We start from the raw sequence: 24097 nt of genomic DNA on the forward strand, positions 1-24097 counted from the left end.
CAGATAGCGGCACAGACACTAACAGGAGCCGGAACACAGCTCGGCGGCTCTCCTGAGCCCTCGCTACAGTCATTGCTGCTCTGGATCCAGCATTCATTCTGGAAACATCCTCTTTATCTGCCTGTGCGTCTGCTGGTTGCCAAGGTAACTGCGTATTCCGCATTCTGTGTGATGGTGGCGGGCCGGGGATACAGGCTGCAGCAGAGCGTCACTTTTCATATCGAGAAAAAAAACCTCTAAGAAACTGTGAAAAAAGGCAGTGCTAAGAAATTCCAGGTGGATTTATGACTTAGCTATTTGCGTATTTGTGTAAACCTTTTAAATCAGGAATGGAGCATGTGCACACATTGTGTATACCCCCCAAGTGTCCCTATTCAGGAGGGACAGTCCCTATATTGTTGTTGCGCCTGAGTGTATAATAAAGCTCCAAAGCGATAATACTCCCAGTGATGTGTCTTTAAAATACAATAAATGTCTGTGGAAATAAGATACATTGTTTATGTTCTAAATTACATTTTTGTTGCATAAATTGTTATTAGTAAGTCACTTAAAGGGACACTCCAGGCACCCATACCACTTCTGCCCATTGGAGTGGTCTGGGTGCCAACTCCCACCACCCTTAACCCTGCAAGTGTAATTAATGCAGTTTTTGTAAACTGCAATAATTACCTTGCAGAGTTAAGTCCTCCTCTAGTGGCTGTCTATCAGACAGCCACTAGAGGGACTTCCGTGTTCTTAGAACATGAAAAGTGTTTTAAATGACGCTGGACTTCCTCACGCTATGCATGATGACCTCCAGCGTCGCCGGAATCCCCATAGGAAATCATTGAATAATGCTTTCCTATGGGGAGGTCTAATGTGCGCACGCGGCCATTGACACCCATACGCATTAGGTTTCCTCTGCCGACATTGAGCGTGGGCGGAGCGTGACCTAGCGCCAAGGGACATCGGCGCTGGATTCAGGTAAGTCACTGAAGGGATTTTAACCCCTTCAGCAACATGGGATGGTGAGTGGGAGGGAGAGGGATATGTTTTCCTGGCACTGGAGAGTCCCTTTAAAATATCTTAGGACAGCCCCGTTACTGACCACACCCCTACTCACACCTCCAAATGAATGTGTCCCACTTTGTCCATTTGAAAAGTTTTGTTTATGGTATAACACAGTGGTCAGCATCCTATCACACCAGTGCCTTGTATGGCATGAAAGGCTTCCAGAACCAAACAGGCTGGGCCAGTCCTCAGTTCACCTGTGGCACCAATGGGAGGAACTGATCTCAGATCACTTTCTCCAAGTACTTATGAAGAAGAAACCACGCTGAAGTGATTACCCTTGCCCTGTACCTTGCCAACCCACTGGACCCCAGGAAAGTCACCCTCCTGCTGCTAAATGATAAGTAAAAAGGTAACAGAATTGTGAAGGTATGTGTATAGTGATATAGAAAATTTATGATTGATAAATCATCCAAGAGATAACCAGAGGCTCCTAGTTAGATATACGAGTGCTCGGGAGAACTGATAATAAAACCACAGACACTTTGTTGTAGTCCAAAATCATCTGCTCAATCTTTAATAGGAGAGCATCATATATATATATATATATATATATATATATATATATATAAAAAATGGCAATTATTCTACTGCGCATGTAAACTATGCAAGGTTAATGCAAACGTAACATTTCATGAGAGACAGAAAAACAATCTGCAGAAACGGCTGACAAAACTTTTTAGCGTTTAACCCCTGCAGGCGGGGAAGAACTTAACTAAGGCTAAGCCTGTAACCCTTTATAGATCTTTTATCTATGACAATAGTAGTATCTGTGTCTTGCAGTTTGGGTTTAGGATCTGTGATGCACCTCAATCGGAAGTGACGTGACGCTGAAGGTAGGTGAGTATTACGTTGATGTCCTATGTCAAAGTTGACAAAGGATGTGGAGCTAAAATAACTGTTCTCAATTTACGTTTCCCTACATTTCCTTATGTATAACATTGCAAATAAACGTCATGAAAAAATGGGACATTCAAAGGAGGTAGGCAATTTTGAAAATGCTAGTGGGGAGAAAAAAGAAGGGACAGAGCTTTTACAGAAATATATATTTCAAAGTATTATGTTGGCATAGTGCTGCTAAATCGTTACCTAACCCTGGTTTAACACATTTATGTTAGATTATTTATTGAATGTATCAGTGGTATGAAATATTTAGGAAAAAAATAAAATAAACTATTTTTTTTAATTCAGCTGTGTTTAAAGGTCCTCTATTTTGACCTAACATTTTTAAATTAACCTGTGTTTTTTTTTTTTGTTAAAGGGGCATACCATACTCCATCACAACCTATGCTCCTTGCATAGCTTATAGAAAGAGAAATGCTCAATGCACTGTTATAGGCACAATATTTAAAAAGATTTAACAATAAGCCCACGATCTAACTTTACTAACTTTATAGTAACAATGATTTTTGGAAAATCACTGCAGTTATTTAAAAAAACCAACAAAAAAAAAAAAAACACACTGACAGTTCATTTCTGCAATTCACCTTTAGCCCCTCTGATAATGGTACTCCAACGCCAGTCCTCAAAATAATTCCAGTTTGGTTAAAGGGGCAGTCTTGGTAACCACTACAAGTGCCTCCATCCCTGCTGCACTGATAAAGTGAAATTAACACTTCTGCATTATTACTCTAAATTTTGCCCAGTCAGGATAGCATTGATTGGCAGAGTTTGCTAGATGAAGGTTAGTACGGTGCTCTCAGCCAATCAATATAGTCCAAGTTGGACAAAATTGAAAGTCATAATATGGAAGTGATAATTCTGTGTAATCAATGCAGCAATCCCTTGGCACTAGAAAAGCTCCAATTTACATCAAGCCTTTCCTAAGCATTTGGACATTAAAGGGACACTATAGTCACCAGAACAACTACAGCTTAATGTAGTTGTTCTGGTGAGTATAATAGCTCTCTTCAGGCATTTTCATGTAAACACTACCTTTTCAGAGAAAAGGCAGTGTTTACATTGCCCCTAGGGACACCTCCAAGTGGTCACTCCTTAGATGGCCACTGGAGGGGCTTCCTGGCTCAGGACTGCACAGTAAGCAGCCCTGCTGTTCAGCGTCTCAACGTTCTGCATAGAGACGCAGAATTTTCCTCATAGAGATGCATTGATTCAATGCATCTTTATGAGGAGGTCCTGATTGGCCAAAACTGCATTTGGCCCCACCCCCGTGCCAATTTTAGCCAATCCAATGCTTTCCCTATAGGAAAGCATTGGATTGGCTAAAAATCGGCCATTTTGATGATGTCACAAAGGGGGCAGACCAGCGCGGCACTGGAAATAAGGTGGGTTTTAAACTTTTATAGGGTTAAGGGGGGGCAAGCCACCTAAATTGTGGGTTTAGCACTATAGGGTCAGGAATACATTTTTGTGTTCCTGACCCTATAGTGTTCCTTTAAATAAGAGGACAGACCAGGGCAGTCTAGAAATCATAGATTCTGGGTCCTCTTCAAGTATACCCTTCAGCCGGGCCTCCCTCATAAGGCCAGGGTGTCTTGACCAGGCCAGACGTTGTGATACAGGTTGAAATAGTGTGTATGTCTAGGCCTTGGTGAATATTCTGGATGCTTTGTTATTTACTAGTATTATAGCAGTGTTCTACCACTGCCTTTTCTTTTTAAATAGAAACCCATTCTTGTTCTGCGTGACATCAATGTAGAATTTGCACCAGATAAACCATGAAAATGACTGGTGGGTCCCGATGATCATGGGTCAGATGTTGGCTAGGGAGATAACAGGTTGTCCCCAACCTGCCTATTATTTACTTGTATTCCTGGTGCTGACCATATGGCTGGCACCAAAGATAGCTGTGGAGAATGGCTATGCGGCATCCGTTTTGCCATTATGTAGTGTAACCAGATGTCGTCTGTTATGTTATCTTGATAACAGGACCTGTCACAACTTAACATTTCTGCTAAGATAAATGGTCATAAAGGAACTGATGCTAGGATAACCCTTTATTTTAAACTTTAACCCCTTAAGGACCAAACTTTTGGAATAAAAGGGAATCATGACGTGTCACACACGTCATGTGTCCTTAAGGGGTTAAATTGTTCCTTTGAAATATAACTTTGAGTATTTTAATCCTTCCATTTTATTTTGCAGGTTCATGGAATCATCCCGTATGTCAAGTTCATCAATCACTTTAAGTCTACCTACCGCCATCTCTGTAGATACAATTGTAATCAAAGATCCTGATAAGGATGGACAACTGTATGAGAGACCTACGTAGGTACCCTTCTTAGTTATGTGGTATTATTATTGTATAATTGCAATTTATAACAGCATTCCAGTATTGCCTTCTTACCACCAGATGAGGACAAGAAGATGATGATTCAGGCTGCAGTCTGGCTCCACTGGTCTGGTGTAGAAGAGACTCTCTAGAGACTGTTTGTAACAGTGCTCACAAAAATCAACGAACAGGAAGCAGCTCCATTTTTTGGAGCCCCTTACACAGCTCAAGGCCTGGGCCCCCAGGGCCTGACCGTGAGTATGCCTACAAGGCCCGCCCATAAGTTCACCTTCATGGCCCACATATGAGTTTGCTCACATTAAGTGGAGTGTATGTGTGTAGGGCATGTGGTATGTGTTATTGTAGAGGATGTAATGTGTGTTCTTATGGAACGTAGTGTATAGGGATACCAATTTGTGTAAGGAATATAGTGTGTGTATGGGGAATGCAGTGTGTGTTTGTGCTTAAGGGATACATTGTGTGTCTGTGTGCGAGTAAGGATGCATTGTATGTTTCTGTGTGTGTGTGTGTAGGGATGCATTGTGTATGTGTGTAGTGTGAAAGAGAGGGTTTGTGGGGTAGGATAGGGGCTGAGAGGGGAGCAGATCTTAATTTTTTTATAGAGCTCTCCCCTGCCCCCTAGTGGTTTCTCCCCTCTCTTTCCTGTCCCTCAGTGTTCCACTCCCCTCCCTGTCAGGGCCAGATTAAGAGCCCAGTGGACCTGGTGCTGACAATTATGATGGGCCTAATTACAGAATCTTATCGACCAAAAACACTAAAACAGTCATACCTCTCAAGCGTCATGTATCTGATGGAGTTGGTGTTGGAGGAAAACTCAAAGGATGCAGCTATAAGAAAACACATACTCTATGCAAATCTCTCTCTAATTTATGCTTTCATCTTTGAAATAAATCCATACCCACTAACAGCAGTGTCCAGTGAAGCAGGAAGTCAATGGGCGAGGTAAAAGGGTGGGCCACTGACGTGAATCACGTGACCAGAACTGCCAAAAAGGGGCGAACATGCCCAAAAAGGGGGCATGTCTGTCCAAAGAATTTGAAGGCCAGCCTGGCATCAGTGTCCCTATGTATCACAGTGTCAGTGTCCCCATGTTGCCCAGTGTCCCCATGTCTTAGTGTGTCCCATGTCACTAGGATACTAGGGGACATTGATAGACATGGGGACACAGTGAGACATGGGGACATTGAGAGACCTGGGGACACTGAGACACTTAGACACTTGGGGACACTGAGACATTTGGGGACACTGAGAAATTTGGGGACACTGGGAGACTTGTGGACACTGGGAGAAATGGGGCACTTGTGGATACAGACATGGGGACACTGGGAGACATGGAAACACTGGGAGATATGGGGTTCTGGGAGACATGGGGACACTGGGAGACATGGGGACACTGGGAAAAATAGGATCACAGACTCTAGGGACACAGACACTGGGAGACATGGGGACACAGACATTTGTGGACACTGGGAGACATGGGAACACTGGGAGAAATGGGGACACTGGGAGACATGGGAACAGAGACATTGAGACACTAGGGGACACTGGGAGACATGGAGACACTGTGTCCCTAGTGTATCCGTACCCCAATGTGTCTCCCTATGTCTCACAGCGTCCCCATGTGTCTCAGCGTCCCCATGTCTCACAGTGTCCCCAAGTGTCTCAGTGTCCCTATGTTTCCCAGTGTCCCCAGGTGTCTCAGTGTCCTCACGTCTCTGTGTCCCCTAGTGTCTCAGTTACCCCATGTCTCCCTGCTGCCTTTCCCTCCATCCTTCACTTACCTGAGCTGTAGTCTGTCTCTGCAGGCTGGGAGCTGCTGTCTGGACTCTCTGTGCTGTGCATCTTTCCCCCCCCGTGGATCAGTGAGTAGAGCTGTAACGTCCTATCCCTGCCTCTCTCCATACACAGTGACCCCTACTGACTGGTACTGGTATTGCAGAGTAATCTCCGTTTATACTGAGAAAACAATTTGCATTTGTATTGCCGGTATTACAGCAAAACCATCACGGCCAGGCAGCCTCAAATACCGGTTGTGCTTTAAAATACCACTCAGGTGGCAAACCTAAGAGTAGTGTGAAATTTTTTTTTTTTTTTTAAATGTATTTTTTTTTTCCTTTTTCTCTTTTTTAAATGGGCCTATTCCATGGGCCTGGGCCTGGGCCTGGAGCTGCAGCTCCATCAGCCCCTATGTTAATCCGGCCCTGCTCCCTGTCCCTTAGTGGTCTCCCTTCTGCTTAGTGGTCCTCTCCAGTCCCCCCTCTACCCCCTTAGTGGTCCTCTCCCTCTCCTCCTCTCTTAGTGGTCCTCCCTCTCCCCCAACCCTCTTAGTGGTCCTCCCTCTCCTCCCCCCCTCTTAGTGGTTCTCCTCCCCCCCCCCCCCTTAGTGGTCCTCCCTCTCCCCTCCCTTTAGTGGTCCTCCCTCTCCTCCTGTCCCCCCTTCTTAGTGGTCCTCCCCTCCCTCCCTCCCTCTCCTCCCCCTTCGTGGTCCTCCCTCCCACTCCACTACCCCCTTAGTATTATCCCCCCTCCCTGTTGTGCCTCCTACCTATCTTTGTAGTGTGGCCGGGCGGCACAGACCGCTGTACAGGAGTGTCTGTTTCCTGTACCTGGCCGGACTGACAGGAAGTGCTCACTGAGTCCGCACCGCCCGGCCACGCTACATTGAGTGACTGGCAGGAGGGAGCGCTGTGCCCTTCCCTCCTGCCGGGTCACTCAAATCTGGCACCCCCTAGGCAGGTGCGCCCTAGGCAACTGCCTAAGTCGCCTATAAGACGCGCCAGCCCTGAGTCAAACACAGTCCCGGCCAATTAGCATCTCCTCATAGAGTTGAATTGAATCAATGCATTTCTATGAGGAAAGTTCAGTGTCTCCATGCAGAGGATGGAGACATTGAATGGCAGTGTTGCACAGTGTGCGCATTAGAGCTCTCCATAGGATAGCATTGAAAATGCTTTTCAATGCTTTCCTATGGGGAATTGAGCGACGCTGGAGGTCCTCACACAGCGTGAGGACGTCCAGCGACGCTCTAGCACAGAGAACCTGTGCTATAGACACGGAAGGGCCCTCTAGTGGCTGTCTACTAGACAGCCACTAGAGGATGAGTTAACCCTGCAAGGTAATTATTGCAGTTTATTAAAAAAAACTGCAATAATTACACTTGCAGGGTTAAGGGTAGTAGGAGTTGGCACCCAGACCACTCCAATGGGCGCCTGGAGTGTCCCTTTAAGTATTAAAATTTGTTCTTTTTCTGAGACCTGAAAAAGCGTACATGGTACATTGAACACCAGACCAGAGTATTGCAAAAAATCCTACTAAATTTTAAATTTTGATGTGTACTTCCTGTCTTCAGCCCCTTGCATCTGCATTCCTATTTTCATAACTTAAAGTTCCAGGAGGTATTGAACAGTCTAAATATATGTGCATACCTAGTGAGCTGTCACTGTTTTAAACATGTTGGTATTGTCCATTAGACAGGTTGAATTCTATTTCATCACAGTTTGGTGCTACGGACTTGGTTGTTATTTTAAACCATTTATCTTCTTCTAGGATAGACGAGGGTGATGCAGCCATCCGTATTCAACAGTTTTGGAGGGGCCACCGCAATCAAAAGATTTTTAAACTTCTAAAGCAAGCGGCACGTGCTGCTGTAAGTATATATTAATGTGAATGTACTATGCTGTCCTAGTTGTAGTTATATAGCTAGAGTCACAGCTGATTAAAATCATATTCATCAACAGATGGACAGTTCAGGTTTCATAACTCTACCTGTGTCTGTTTTTGACAGTTATATGTAGTAATTTGAGATACTTGTGGGTTGTATTTCAAATTCATCATCTTACTGTAAGCATTATGGTGCAAAGCGTTTTTGGTGTTCAGTTGTCCAAATTTGGCCATATGCAACTGTTCACAAAAGCAAAATTCAGTTATTTTAGCTTTATTTGCACTTCTATTTAACAGCCATTCGATAGCTGCTAAAATCAGCTAAATCAATATAAATTTGCACCTATAAACATACGTCATCTTAGCTCTCATTTATCCTATCATACCACACTGTTTGGTTACAGTTCCATTGCAGTTTGGCTGGAGCTGGTTTTATATGAATTTCACTCCTTTAGTTAAACTCATTTGGATATAGCAGGGAGCTATTTGGATCATTGACGCTTGCATGTGCTTATAGTTTGTTTTATTCTTTTGCAGGAATCATCGGCAGCAAATGGCATTTTAAAGAAAGTTAGCCCTTTAGAAGCAGAATTGTTAAGAGATCCCAGCATGCAGTGTAAAGTAAGATTCAGGTATGCAATCAATACGATTGTTTACATTTTAAAAAATGCATTTAATACCTACATTTAAATTGTCCACCACATCGTCTGGTGTAATAATGCTTTCCATTTCCTATCCAAAAGTCTTGATATTTTAGCTTGTGACGATTGACCATGCACTTTTCCCCCCAAAATGAAACAGTTCCACCAATACTTACTTAGCCCAACAATCACCAATACTTGTTTACTCCAACAATCACACTCCACTCACTGACGTAATCTCGATATCAAGCAATATTGACTCACTATAGCTACATATATTGGCAGGGTTATTTACTATAGTGAGAATTGTGGAGAATTCCAAGTGAATTCAAATTGAAGGCCAAAATAGCTGAATTGGAAAAATTCTCAAGTTCAGCTACGTTTCCAGCTCAGCTATATTGGCCTAAAACTTTAAATTCACTTTAAATTTCCAACAGTTCTCACTTTATTGAATAACCCAATTAAAGGGACCATGTAATATTCTATAACATTCTATAAGCAATATTTCCCTTGGCATTTACGATGTGCCCATAGCAAATATATGTCTGATCTACACTGATGTATTTACCTTTTTCTATTAGAATGCACGTTTTTTATTTAAAGGAACACTATAGTATAAGGAATACAAACATGCGTTCCTGATAGTGTAGTGTTTAACTATGTAGGTCACCGGCCCCCTTTTGCATGGTAAAAGTGTTTTGACTCATTTTTTTTTGTACTCATTAAACTGTAATTGTCCTGGTGATTATAGTGTCCCTTTAATATTTATGTGTATTTTCTTCTGGGATTTGGGTCTTGAATGGGTATTCTAAGAATCGCTCCTGGCTGTTGCTACATTATTCAAATGTTAATAAAATTTTGTTTCTTGTTACAGATTTGCAGGCTGTGAATTTCCACCTTTTATCGTTTTCAAGATTTATCATTGTTCGGGTGGTTATGGAAACAAATACATAAGTGGAAAGAGAATAATCAATACTTCAAGTCAGGTGATTTGCACCTTTTATTAAATATACAGCATTGTTAACAAGTTCAATACAGAATAAAATACATTATAATTGTATTGCATTAACTAAAATATTAAGCGTTATATTTTTTAGCCTTCCTTCAAATATAAATATCGATTTATTTTGTGTGTGCATGCAAGCGAAGCATTGGCACAGTGAGACCTTTGGGAGGGCGTAGGGACACGTGCACGTGGCACACAGCTGTACTCACAGAGTGCCAACCCATGCTGCCAGGTTCATGATAATGATAGAGGCTAAACTCTTAATGTGTGGTGATGTAGATTTATGGTTGGTTCTCTCCCATCAGTATTCAGGGGAATGTCTGCTAGTATGGACTCCTGCCTCTCGTTTCCAAACAGAGGCTGACCTAGCAGGACTGGTGATTATGGGAGAACACAGATGGAAGGGAAATCCGAAGGAAAAGACTAAGGCAATGGGAGGGAGGCAGACTAGAAGGATGGTGAGAGAATGATAAGGAGATGAATCGGGATGTAGGGAACGTGATGATGAATAAGAATGCTATGAGATGGGAAATAGATTGTGGACAGGAAGTCAGGGACATTTAGAATTAAAATGGATGGAGACAGAAGAGGAATTTGAATGGAGGAAGAGAGCAACTGAGAAAGAGGTAAAGGGAAATCAAAATGAAGGGAAATAGGATATTGGGATATTGCGGCTGAGAGATCCAATATGGAGAGTCACAGAAAATGGAGACTTATTGTTTTATTTCCCTCAGAAAACAAAAAACACATCCTTTGTTATTTTCAGAAGCTTTAGAATTTTACAAGAAGAGAAAGATAAAAAGATTATATACAAATCCAACCCTCCAAAATAATAGAAGTGCTAATTACAATCCGATGATTATTCAAATAACTGATCGCTAAAATTATGCTGATTAGAGTTAAATCAATAATGGCTTTGGTACCGTTAGTCAGCAATTTTATTTAATGATATAGGCTCAATCAATGAATATGAGTAATTGAAAGAATGTTACATATATTGGAATATTAAAATATTCGCAAGTCGAAGCCCCATGATGCACTGTTTTTGTTATTATCTGTGAAAACGCCCAAAATTACCTAATGTTTAATTTGCTGTTCAGGTTTGTGACGAAGTGCCCTTCGCCACTTTGTCCTGGAGAGGCCTGCTTGCCTGCCTCCTCCCCTGCGACTATGGTCCTGGACTATATTGCACTGTAAACCCTGAATTCAGGCATATGGACTTGTATTAGACTGTCTTTTTCCCTTTATCTATGCTGTAGGTTTGGACTACTAAAATAACCTAACAGCCAGGAGATTTAGGCGAATATATTGCATAAGAATCACATTACTGGAGAATACAGCCGTTCGCATGATTTCATGCGAATTCCCTGTGCTCTGAATAGGTGGCCGCCATTTCGGGACTTTTCCACGTGTTCGCGGCCATCTTGCGTGCGAACAGCGGTGTTTGCCTGTGAACGCATGGAACTGAAATCGGCAGCGCAAACAGGCGAATACCGCTAAGACCTCCAGACATCCAGAACTTCGCACGGAAACTACCGAACGACCGGCCGTTCGGTAGTTATACTTAACTTAGTATGGGGATTCTAGCGACCACAAAGATGCGAATGGATGGCAAGAATTTCGTCTATTTTACCGTGCGAACGGAGACCGACCGCAAGGCCAAAACTCATGGAACTATTTTCGGCTAGTTGGTCTGTGCGGTCGGTCAAAACTTTGGAGCCCTGTATCTCCCGAACCATCCATCCGAATGGGCTGATTTTTGGACAGACTGTTCCCCTGAACAAGGGCTATTTGGGGATACCAGATTTAAAGCTGTACCCCCTGTTTTTGGGGTACATCCAGAACTTGGGCAAAATAATGTATGTTTTAATTGGGTTATGTGCTTATCTGAGGGGAGGAGACGTGGGGGTGTTACCATGCATGTGATTGGTCAATTTCATCCTCCCCCTGGGAGTGTCCTGTATGTACCTGATCCTAATAAAAAGCAGGCTGGGTGTTCCAGTCCTCAGACCTCTTCTGACCCTCAATACGTAGCCGTGTCTCGTTATTGGAGGGAACTGCTATATCACACTGGGGATTGCTATGCGCTGCATATTCCCCTGAGCTCTTAATCACTTAGCTCTTTTAAGAGCTTGTTCCTGTTACGCTCTCCTGGAGGAGAGGTCTTCCCCACACGGTCCTGGAGGACAGAAGCCGATCCAGGGTGGAAGGAAGACGGCGCGGCTCCAGTTAAGCTACGGCGGTTGTGGAGCCTGCGGTGGTTGTGGTGTCGTCTGCAGTGCTTGGAGTCCTCTGAGAGCGCTAGGAGCATCCATCAACGGAGGGTACTCGGTCGGGGTACACGGAGCTCCGTTACATTGGTGGCAGCGGTGGGATGGCGTCCTAGTGCGAGGAGAAGCAGCTCAGAGACACGGGTAACGGTTGGAGTTACAATTGAGGGCAACGCTAGCCATTGGGCAGCGCCCCTAGCTACAACAGGATGGCTTCCCTAGTGCGAGGAACAGCATCCTGGGAACACCAAGCAAAACTGGACTATTGGTATAGTCACGTACAGTTTGACGCTATGCTGAAGCGGCGGTTGGCTATCTACGGGCCCCTCCTAACAGAGGAAGTTGTACCGATAGTGAGGAGAGAACTGGCGGAGTATCTGCAGATGGAAGCAGAATATCGGGCAGTGAGGGCAAAGTATTCCGTCCCTGCGCCCCAACAACAGCGTGAGTTACAGGGGGCCGAAGGTGCCGTCCTTCCCCCCCAGCAGCAGTGTGTCCTACAGAGAGCAGAGACAGTTGGTCCCTCTCTACAGCAACAGGACCATGGTAAGGGAGTGGAGACAGGCGGTCTCCCTCTCCAGCGGCAGTGTGTACCCCAGGGGGCCGAAGGTGCCGTCCTTCCCCCCCAGCAGCCGTGTGTCCTACAGAGAGCAGAGACAGTTGGTCCCTCTCTACAGCAACAGGACCATGGTAAGGGAGTGGAGACAGGCGGTCTCCCTCTCCAGCGGCAGCCTGTGTTTCCAGGAGAGGAGCACAGCACCCCCTCTCCCCAGCGGCAGCTTCCCCCAACAAGGGGAGACACCAATCCTCCAGACGGCGCAGATGGGACCGTGGTCTCTGTGCCTGACCTACAGGGATGCTGGACAGCCCTTCCAGATCCCCAACTACCCTCACCGGGACACCCAGAGGAGGGGGTAAGTACAAATTCCCCTCCCCAGCTAACTCCTAGCGTGGCACCAGGGTTAACGGAGGCGATGCTAACCCCTCCTGACGTCCATGTTCCCTTGACTACTGAGCCGGACTATGGTCTCAGTACCCCAGCGGAAGAGCTGGCAGCTGGACAGAGCGCAGTCGGCCTCTGCCCTACCTTTGTCCCTGGTCCAGAGCCTGATGTCCTGCAGGCTACCCCAGCGGAAGAGCTGGCAGCTGGACAGAGCGCAGTCGGCCTCTGCCCTACCTTTGTCCCTGATCCAGAGCCTGATGTCCTGCAGGCTACCCCAGCAGAAGAGCTGGCATCTGGGCAGAGTGCAGTTGGCCTCTGCCCTTCAAGTACCCTCGGCATGTGGCCTCATTACCACAGCAAAATACCCAGGTGCAGTAATTGTGTCTTGTGGGTGGGTCACCCTTGTACCTGTTTGTTGTGGGTGGGCTACTCTGGCATTTGTTTATTGTGGGTTGGTGGATCGACTAACGGAGGCACTGACCGACAGAAGGTCAGGTGCCTGGTTAGTCTTCCCCCCAAAGGGGAGATGTGTGACGAAGTGCCCTTCGCCACTTTGTCCTGGAGAGGCCTGCTTGCCTGCCTCCTCCCCTGCGACTATGGTCCTGGACTATATTGCACTGTAAACCCTGAATTCAGGCATATGGACTTGTATTAGACTGTCTTTTTCCCTTTATCTATGCTGTAGGTTTGGACTACTAAAATAACCTAACAGCCAGGAGATTTAGGCGAATATATTGCATAAGAATCACATTACTGGAGAATACAGCCGTTCGCATGATTTCATGCGAATTCCCTGTGCTCTGAATAGGTGGCCGCCATTTCGGGACTTTTCCACGTGTTCGCGGCCATCTTGCGTGCGAACAGCGGTGTTTGCCTGTGAACGCATGGAACTGAAATCGGCAGCGCAAACAGGCGAATACCGCTAAGACCTCCAGACATCCAGAACTTCGCACGGAAACTACCGAACGACCGGCCGTTCGGTAGTTATACTTAACTTAGTATGGGGATTCTAGCGACCACAAAGATGCGAATGGATGGCAAGAATTTCGTCTATTTTACCGTGCGAACGGAGACCGACCGCAAGGCCAAAACTCATGGAACTATTTTCGGCTAGTTGGTCTGTGCGGTCGGTCAAAACTTTGGAGCCCTGTATCTCCCGAACCATCCATCCGAATGGGCTGATTTTTGGACAGACTGTTCCCCTGAACAAGGGCTATTTGGGGATACCAGATTTAAAGCTGTACCCCCTGTTTTTGGGGTACATCCAGAACTTGGGCAAAATAATGTATGTTTTAATTGGGTTATGTGCTTATCTGAGGGGAGGAGACGTGGGGGTGTTACCATGCATGTGATTGGTCAATTTCATCCTCCCCCTGGGAGTGTCCTGTATGTACCTGATCCTAATAAAAAGCAGGCTGGGTGTTCCAGTCCTCAGACCTCTTCTGACCCTCAATACGTAGCCGTGTCTCGTTATTGGAGGGAACTGCTATATCACACTGGGGATTGCTATGCGCTGCATATTCCCCTGAGCTCTTAATCACTTAGCTCTTTTAAGAGCTTGTTCCTGTTACGCTCTCCTGGAGGAGAGGTCTTCCCCACACGGTCCTGGAGGACAGAAGCCGATCCAGGGTGGAAGGAAGACGGCGCGGCTCCAGTTAAGCTACGGCGGTTGTGGAGCCTGCGGTGGTTGTGGTGTCGTCTGCAGTGCTTGGAGTCCTCTGAGAGCGCTAGGAGCATCCATCAACGGAGGGTACTCGGTCGGAGTACACGGAGCTCCGTTACAAGGTTGATCATGCATATTTATAGTCCATTGCATGTACTTTCAAAGAATACTAAACATTATATATCTTGGCATATCATCACATTGAGTTATCAATATGTGTTATAAACTCTTCTACTTTAAAGATGCAAATATTTACAGAATTAAAATATATTTTAAAACTTGCCCAATAGTACATTTTATTACATCTCTTGATTTAGACCTGGAGCCATCATATTAAGTTGAGTAGTGATCTGTCAAGATACAGTAGGCTTAACATTAACTGCTGCATTTCCTTTGTTAATCAATATATTTGATTTCAGGCTGCAGAGAATGCCTGCAAATTGATGGGCCATCGTGCCTATTATGAGCAAATCATTTGTGATGAACTACAGTATCAGAAGCATGGAATAACAGACATTGTGGATGTGGCAACTCTGAAAGATTACATGCAGGTATGAAAAACAGTTAGATATCTGCATTTAGAATGTGAAGAAATACTAGAGTAGATCATGTTCTCTATCATCAACCTGCCTATTCTTCAAAGGCTTTACAGTGAGTTGAAAATTGAACCCAGTCCCTCCAGGAGTTCCATATAACATTGCAGCATTTTCTGTTTGTATAATCCTTCAGACTGCTTGCTGACCTGTTGTTTAGCTTGGTACATATTTTATATATCCTCTGCCTCCAGTCTCAAGGCTTGCTCACATCACAGTAGGAAATGCACTATGAAAGTGTTTTGGAAGCCTGATGGACCACTCATGAGTTTCAGATCAGGCGAGACTCCCTAGCTATGGAGGTTCCACATCGTGTATGTAGGCAAGAAACCAGGTGTGTGAATTACCCCAGGTAGGCTCTATATCAGTGGTTCCCAAACCAGTCCTCATGGTCCATCAACAGTCCAGGATTTATGTATTTCCCTGTTTTATTCCAATGCATATACTGACAATACCTGGACTAATGGTGGGTTTTGAGGACTGGTTTGGGAAACACTGCTCTATATTATCAACCTCCATGACAAAATAAAGAAAGGCATATATATGTATAGTGAAGACTCTAGTATCTATTAGACATGAATATATATGAAAGTGTAAAAACAGCTGCATATAGTCTGATTTGAAGCCAACTGGTTTAGAGATAAAGACTATCAAGGTCCTTCTGAATATACAGTATGCTTTGCTGCATCAATTTTAAGAGGTTATGCTAATACAAACTTTCTGTTTGCATTAAACATTGGTTTTGAGTGAACATTTTAAAGGAACACTATAACGTTATACAAATAAGTGGTGACTGGGCCCCTTCCGCAGCGAATAAATAGTTAATTAACCATTTATTTGCTTACCTTAATCCAGCGCCGGGCTCCCTCGGCGCTAGTGACCTCTCCTCATCCATTGACGTCAGCTCCCTAGTGGAGCTGAATGTGTATACGCAGCCAGAGGCGCGCGTGCATTCAAACCCACCCATAGGAAAGCATTACTCAATGCTTTCCTTGGGGGATCTATTTTGACACTGGAGGTCCGTGAGGACGTCCAGCGTCAAATAAGAGCGATTTACTCAGTGTAAATCGTGGAAGCACCTCTAGTGGCTGTCAGTGGCTGTCGGCTGGATTAACCCTCAGTGTAATCATAGCAGTTTCTCTGAAACTTGTATGTTTTCAGCTGCAGGGTTAAAACTAGGGGGACCTGGCACCCAGACCACTTCATTGAGCTGAAGTGGTCTGTGTGCCTATAGTGGTCCTTTAAGAGATATTTGTAAAAGATTAAAATGGGTTTACACGTATAATAACCTAGTTTATATCCACACGTAGCAGAGCTATCAAACTGCAGCTCTTTCTCTGTTGGTAGACTGTATTTTTGCCAATCTCTTAAGAGTGCTATTGAAATATTGGTGCTGAGTTTCTTTTAACTGTAGCTGAAATTTCATAATTCACTTTAACATTTTATTTCAGTACACTAGTCACCTAGATGAGACTCCTGCTCACCTAGGAGGTCGGGATAACTGCTGGAGAAGATTATCTCTAAAAAACATGCCACGGACTACAATTATGTATGATATAATGGACTATGCAGAGTCTGGAACTTTGTCCGATAGACTTGAACAGGAAATGAAATTGCTTTTGCGGGTTTCCCACAGTGAAGATGTTCAAAGGAGGCAACTAAGTGCTCTAACACAAATCAGGTTTGCTAAACCACATCTTGTTTTAGGCTCATTTTTTAATAAGGCATCCTTCACCACTATTATGTAAAATGTATTATTTTTACAGTTATCAGCAACTGTGTGCAATCAGACCGGGGTGGTTGGTCTCTGTGCCCCATAACCCATTCAGGAAGCATATGTTATGGTGGTATTCGTGGCCCTTTAAAAGACACACAGAATAATAGTGTATGAACGCGTGATATCATTTTGATGTTTCGTATAGGATATTTGGAAAATATTTAATGGACTATCCAGGCTGAAGTTGCATTTTTGCAATGCATTATGAAGATAATGCATTACAATGTATCCAACTCCTCCCTTTACTCTCTAACACCCTTTACATTTTAAAAGCTTTTATCTTCTGTTTTCTTTTTTATATCTATCTCTCTATCACCTGCTATAATGATTCATATAACTCTATTAAACTTTACATTTTGTAAACACTTCCCATGTATGACTTTTTGACTATATTAAAGGAACACTCCAAATGTCGTTGTACAGTTTGATACATGTGGGTCTCGCTGGTCATGTGCTTCACGTCTTCTCGAGCAGAAGAAACCAGATGCTGATGTTGGGTTCCATTTGTTGGCTAGAGGCATCTGCTGACCACTCTCAGCCAGTGAATGAGTTCATGTCTTGAACAAATGAACATCTTGTTTCTTTAGCTCGTTGAAAACTGGAAGCAGCATGGGTGCTCGGCAGGACTTAGGTAAGTGTCAAATCATAATCGTTTTTACAGTATACACTAGGACAGCGTCAGGGCATTGTATGGTACCATAGCTATAGTGGTGACAGGCTGTAGTGGTTATGGTGCTTGGAGTGTTAAAAATAAATACACACACTCACTGACACACAAGTGTGAACTGTGATTATTATGATGTTCACAATGTAAAATGTTGTGGGCAAATTCATGTATGCAAAACAAATTATTATGCTTACATTTATCAGACCTTTAATAAGAACAATTTAAAAACAAAAATATGAAAATTTTGAGCTGAAGTGGCCTGGGTGACTATAGTGGTCCTTTAAATTTAAACCGAGACGTATTGCACATGTCTAGTTTTTTTTATTTACCTGTCTAGTTACATGCTATACAAGTCCCCACCTTCATTCATTGACTTCTTCTCAGCCTTTTGTAAAAGAACCTGAGCTACAATACTATTCAATAGCTCTACTCACAAACTGTGAATGGAGCTGTCAATTAAAGGACCACTATAGTGCCAGGAAAACAAACTCATTTTCCTGGCACTATAGTGCCCTGAGGGTGCCCCCACCCTCAGGGTCCCACTCCCGCCGGGCTGAAGGGGGAGGAAGGGGTTAAACACTTACCTTTCTCCAGTGCCGGGCTCCCTCGTCGCTGGGGACTCTCCTCCCTCTTCAGATGTCATTGGCTAAATGCGCATGCGTGGCAAGAACCGCGCGCGCATTAAGCCAATCCATAGGAAAGCATTCTCAATGCTTTCCTATGGACGTCAGCAGCTTCTCACTGTGAAAATCACAGTGAGAAGTGCAGAAGCACCTGTCAATGAGACAGCCACTAGAGGCTTGATTAACCCTAAAGTAAACATAGCAGTTTCTCTGAAACTGCTATGTTTAGAGCAGGCAGTGTTAATCCTAGATGGCAGGGTTAATCCTAGATGGACCTGGCACCCAGACCACTTCATTGAGCTGAAGTGGTCTGGGTGACTATAGTGGTCCTTTAACTCAGTGCTCCCCAACCTTTTTATTGCCGCGGACCGGTAAACGTTTGATAATTTTTCCGTGGCCCGCTTGTTTTGATTTAATAAGACAAAAAAAAACCAGTCACATATATTAAAAAAACACAGACACATACATAGTGAGAAAATCACAAACACAGTCACATAAAGACATAGACTCAAAATTGTTGGTTCACGGTCCCACACATACGCAGACTGAATGTATATAGCATGCTCATGTGAGAGTTAATAAAAATGGGGTACATATGAGGGTATGTGACAGACAGGATAGGTAGGTAGTGTTACACCAGCAGACTAATGTCACAGACTGGGGGAGTTTCTGGGGGAGTTTCTGTGGCTGGGAACTCAAGGCTGTATTTCAGTCTCCTACCTACCTTGTCCCAAGCTGCCTCTGCTTCCATGCAGTGCCCCTTTTCTCTGGTGCCCGATCACAAGTCTCCTCTGCCCTCTGTTATGGCGCCAGTAGTGTATGCATGGGGGCAGTGTTTGTGGGGCAGTGTGTGTAGTGTGTGTATAGGGGCAGTGTTTGTGGGGCAGTGTGTGTAGTGTGTGTATGGGGGCAGTGTGTGTGGGGCAGTGTGTGTATGGGGGCAGTGTTTGTGGGGCAGTGTGTGTAGTGTGTGTATGGGGGCAGTGTTTGTGGGGCAGGTGTGTATGAGGGGGCAGTGTTTGTGGGGCAGTGTGTGTATGTGGGCAGTGTTTGTGGGGCAGTGTGTGTAGTGTGTGCATGGGGGCAGTGTTTGTGGGGCAATGTGTGTAGTGTGTGCATGGGGCAGTGTGTGTATGGGGGGTAAGGAGGGTAGGGAGGCTTTTTAATATTTTTTTTATTTAATGAAAATTAATATATTCATGTCCCCCCTCCCTTCTTACCTTTACTGGGAGGAGGGGGGACATTTCTTAGTCCCTGGTGGTCCGGTGGGGAATCCCTGATGGTCCCAGTGGTGGTGAGATGAACTCTAGCCCAGTTACAGGGCTAGAGTTCACTCTCGCGAGATTTGGAGCGTTGCCGTGGTTACCGCGGCAACGCTCCAAATCTCGCGAGAGGAGGACCCGGAGGAGCTGCAGGTAAGAGCTCCCGAGTCCTCTCTCATTCACTCCGCTGCCGGCTGTCAGCACAGTGCCTGCGGACCGGGGAGGGAGATCTCTGATCTCCCTCCCCGGTCCGCAGGCACATTGCAGGGCTGGCACTTTGACACTGCCAGCCCTGCATTAGCCGGCAGACTCGCACACCCCTGGGCGGCCCGGTACCATTTGATCCACGGACCGGTACCGGTCCGCGGCCCGGGGGTTGGGGAACACTGCTTTAACTGATAGCAAAGTGCTGAACTATAGGTCCCATAAATTAATTGAAAATAATTGGAGCACTCAGACTGTCCACTTCTTCATTTAAGAAGAGCTCCCTGCAGTAGATGCAAAGCCTACGTACTTGTAGCAGGTATCTTTGGTTCTCCTCTTTTTTGCATATGTTGAATATATTAACATAATTAATGAATTAATTAGAAGGGTAGTCACCCCCAGCCTGGAGTTTTCCCTGTACGGAAAAAATATTTTAGGTAACGGATGAAAAGTCTTTAGCGGTCTTTATTTTTGCAGATCTCCTGTACCTCCTCCATCAGCAATATCTACACATTGGTCATCACAAAAAGCAGGAGCACTCAGACACTCTTCACGGCGTTCCCAGAGAGTTCGTAGCAAAGTAGCCAAAATGAGGAGAATTTATGGATTGGAGAGGGAAAAGGAGGTAAATAAATAGAGCTTATTCATTTCTTTATTATATATTTTTTGGATTTTCACTTTAGATTATGACAAAGGAACAGAGGTTCTTCCCTGATTTATATCTGTCTACTGTTTCAGAAATTGTGTAGTCACTGCATACTACATGACTTGTTTTTTGCCCTAAAATACGTGAAATTTTACCATCTTGTTCATTATATTCCTTTAATGCATATTTTTTATCATTATATATTCACACACACATCATACAAAGGTGCAGGAAAAATAGATTTGTAGCAGGCAGTAGTAGATAAAGATTTATAGGCTCAGTAGTTATGCCATTTATGTAAAGTTAATTATTTTGTTTTCACATTAAATAATTACAGTTCACCTTAAGAATCCTGTGGTGCTCCTGCAGAAGCACTTTTTTTGTTTATATATATATATATATATAAAAATCTATATATATGGATGCACCCAGGTGAGCCTCTATACATAGAATTTGGGGAATATGGTGGCTTGTGTCTTCCACCTCCCCATTTCTCTCCAATATGCATACTTTGAGCCCGAGTTCTGAGTTATAATTTAACTTCTAATTTAGAACAAATGTTCAGCAAAAGTTTGTGACATTCAGTTATGTTGGAAGTACTTTTCTTTCACATGAAGTATGTGGCACCTTTTTAAAAACCTATAGATCAGGGGTAAGCAACCCTCGGCACTCCAGATGTTGCTGACTACATCTCCCATGATGCTTTGCCAGCATTATGGCTGTAAGAGCATACATGTGCATAGGTGTTGAGGGATTCCTTCCATATGTGTATACAAAGACATGCATTTGCATGAGCAATTTTCATTGTTAAATGAATTTAGGTGGTATGCAGCAAAAATGAAAACTTAAAAAAAAACTTTATAACAAAAATAGTTAGAGGTATGTGCATAAATCTCAGGTGACTGTTCTGCTTTAAGATATAGTATGAGCCTCTATTTCTTAACATAACCTGTAGCCACTGTCAAAATACATTGTTTTTGTGTTTCCACTCTAATGACTTTATACAAAAACAAGTGCCTGGTACTGCACTGTGACTGTGAAATTAAAGGACCACTATAGAGTTTTTTCCTGGCACTATAGTGCCCTGAGGGTTTCCCCACCCTCAGGGTCCCACTCCCGCCGGGCTGGATGGAGAGGAAGGGTTAAACTTACTTCTGTCTCCAGAGCCGGGCCGAGAACTCTCCTCCTCCATAGCGACGTCATCGCCTGAATGCGCATGCGCGGCTGGAGGCGCGCGCGCATTCAGCCAGTCCATAGAAAGCATTATCAATGCTTTCCTTCGGACGCTGGCGTCTTCTCACTGTGAAAATCACAGTGAGAAGCGCAGAAGCACCTCTAGCGGCTGTCAGTGAGACAGCCATTAGAGGCTGGATTAACCCATTTATAAACATAGCAGTTTCTCTGAAACTGCTATGTTTATAGAAGAAAGGGTTAATCCTAGCTGGACCTGGCACCCAGACCACTTCATTAAGCTGAAGTGGTCTGGGTGCCTATAGTGCTCCTTTTAAAGGAACACTATAGTAATCTAAACAACTTTAGCTTAATGAAGCCGTTTTAGTGTATAGATCGTGCTTCTCAGGTTTCACTGCTCAATTCACTGCCATTAGGAGGAGTTAAATCACTTTGTTTCTGTTTATGCAGCCCTTGTCACACCTCCCCTGACTTTGATTGACAAAACCTGCATGGAAAAAAAACTGGTTTCACTTTCAATAAGATGTAATTTACCTTAAACAATTGTATACTTTCTCTGTAATTTTAACTTTAATCACATACAGGAGGCTCTTGCGGGGTCTAGCAAGCTATTAAAGGAACACTATAGTCACCTAAACAACTTTAGCTTAATGAAGCAGTTTTGGTGTGTAGATCATGCCTCTCAGGTTTCACTGCTCAATACTCTACCATTTAGGAGTTAAATCACTTTGTTTCTGTTTAGAAAGCACTTGTCACACCTCCCTTGACTCTGATTGACACAGCCTGAATGAAAACAAAACTGGTTTCACTTTCAATCAGATGTAATTTACCTTAAAGGACCACTATAGGCACCCAGACCACTTCAGCTCAATGAAGTGGTCTGGGTGCCAGGTCCATCTATGGTTAACCCTGCAGCTGTAAACATAGCAGTTTCAAAGAAACTGCTATGTTTTACTGAGGGTTAATCCAGCCTCTAGTGGCTGTCTCATTGACAGCCGCTAGAGGCGCTTCCGTGCTTCTCACTGTGATTTTCACAGTGATTTTCATAGGAATTGCTTTCCTATGGACTGATTGAATGCACGCGTGGCTTTTGTTTTTGATGATGTCAGAAGAGGGAGGAGAGTCCCCAGCGCCGAGGAAGCCCGGCGCTGAAGAAATGTGTTTAACCCCTTCCTCCCCCTTCAGCCTGGCGGGCGTAGGACCCAAAGACCCTATAGAGCCAGGAAAACGAGTTTGTTTTCCTGGCACTATAGTGGTCCTTTAAACAATTTTATCTCTTGCTCTGTAAATTGAACTTTAATCACATACAGGAGGCTCTTGCAGGGTCTAGCAATCCAGTAACATAGCAGGGGATAAGAAAACCTAATTAAACAGAACTTGCAATAAAGGAAGGATAACATTAAATGGCACATAATTTAGCACTGAGCCTGCAGGGGCATGATCTATACACCAAAACTGGTTCATTAGGCTAAAGTTGTTTTGGTGACTATAGGGTCCCTTCTTGAAGCAGTTTTGGTGTATAAATCATGTCCCTGCAGTCTCTGTGCTCAATTCTCTGCCATTTAGGAGTTAAATCACTTTGTTTATGAACCCTAGTCACACCTCCCTGCATGTGACTTGCACAGCATTCCTAAACACTTCCGGTAAAGAGTCATCTAAAGTTTATCCTTCCTTTATTGCAAGTACTGTTTAATTTAGATTTTCTTATCCCCTGCTATGTTAACAAAATGGTTAGTTCAGTAAGGCTAGAACTGCATGAGTTGATACTACAGTAACGATTTATCCCTGGCTAGGCTAGCTATTACTGACATTTGAAATTTATTTTTTTGTGTGTGTGTAACACATTTCATACCAATGTACGATCACATAGATTGTTTTGTTTATTAAAGGACAGTATATATGATAACACTGAAGTCTCCAGCAAGCCATTTTCAGATGGGAAAGAACGGTTGGACCATGTGGCCTTTTCAGATGACGACTGGGATGAAGAAGCCGAGAAGCTTTATGTCTGGAGTCAAGGATTGTCCATGGATAAAATATGACAGAATACACCCTTTTGCACTAACAATGTCCTGTTACAATTGTAAAGATCCCAGCACTATGGTTGCTTGGTCAACAGGCAAAAGTATAAAACAAATGGTTTAAGTGCTTGGAATCTTTTTAATGTATACACATTTTTTTAAAAGCAAGGCTGCAAAAATAAAGTTAACAACCCTAATGCTGCACTTTCCCTCTGTTCTATCCATTTACTTTAGGACTACATTAGATGGGATATGTCCCTGGTTTATTACGGTCATAAGAATTTTACACATTTGGAGAATGAGGGTTACATTATCATATTTCCTGGAGGGTTTCTGAGTTTGAGAACATTCTATTTATTTCTAATTGGGTGGGTGTCTGGTGTCTTGGCACATTTAGATTGGCACCTATTCTACTATTTCAATGTGCCATTACCTATATTAGGTGGTCCAATATACGGCTATACAGTATGTTTTTTTTCTATAGGCATAAAATGTAAGGCAACATGAAAACAGACATGACTTCTTTGATTGCAACTATTTCTGATTGACAATAGAGTCTATTGTTTACCACAAATGGGGATTCTATATACGTGTGTAATGCTTGCACATAGTGGTTGAATACCAAGC

The 24097-nt window shown here is 43.8% G+C and overlaps 1 protein-coding gene across 1 annotated transcript; it reads left to right on the forward strand.

The window, feature by feature from the left end:
* Window positions 1-23674, forward strand: C1HXorf58 (chromosome 1 CXorf58 homolog). Its single transcript, XM_063450097.1, has 10 exons — window positions 1-46; window positions 78-144; window positions 4156-4278; window positions 7850-7949; window positions 8501-8595; window positions 9479-9590; window positions 14906-15037; window positions 16531-16760; window positions 20090-20237; window positions 23339-23674. The coding sequence occupies exons 3-10, from the start codon at window positions 4160-4162 to the stop codon at window positions 23489-23491; spliced, it is 1089 nt and encodes a 362-aa protein (XP_063306167.1). The 5' UTR covers window positions 1-46; window positions 78-144; window positions 4156-4159; the 3' UTR covers window positions 23492-23674.
* The last annotated feature ends 423 nt before the right edge of the window (window positions 23675-24097 follow it).

This window comes from Pelobates fuscus, chromosome 1 (genome assembly GCF_036172605.1).
Source record: "Pelobates fuscus isolate aPelFus1 chromosome 1, aPelFus1.pri, whole genome shotgun sequence".
Taxonomy (NCBI): domain Eukaryota; kingdom Metazoa; phylum Chordata; class Amphibia; order Anura; family Pelobatidae; genus Pelobates; species Pelobates fuscus.

What these genes read in the sequence shown, in the direction of transcription:
- C1HXorf58 (XM_063450097.1), top strand. Translation starts at nt 4,160, where the DNA reads ATGGAATCATCCCGTATGTCAAGTTCATCAATCACTTTAAGTCTACCT. An exon ending in AGCAAGCGGCACGTGCTGCT is followed by an intron (nt 7,950 to 8,500) that starts GTAAGTATATAT and finishes ATTCTTTTGCAG; the next exon opens with GAATCATCGGCAGCAAATGG. An exon ending in CAGTGTAAAGTAAGATTCAG is followed by an intron (nt 8,596 to 9,478) that starts GTATGCAATCAA and finishes TTCTTGTTACAG; the next exon opens with ATTTGCAGGCTGTGAATTTC.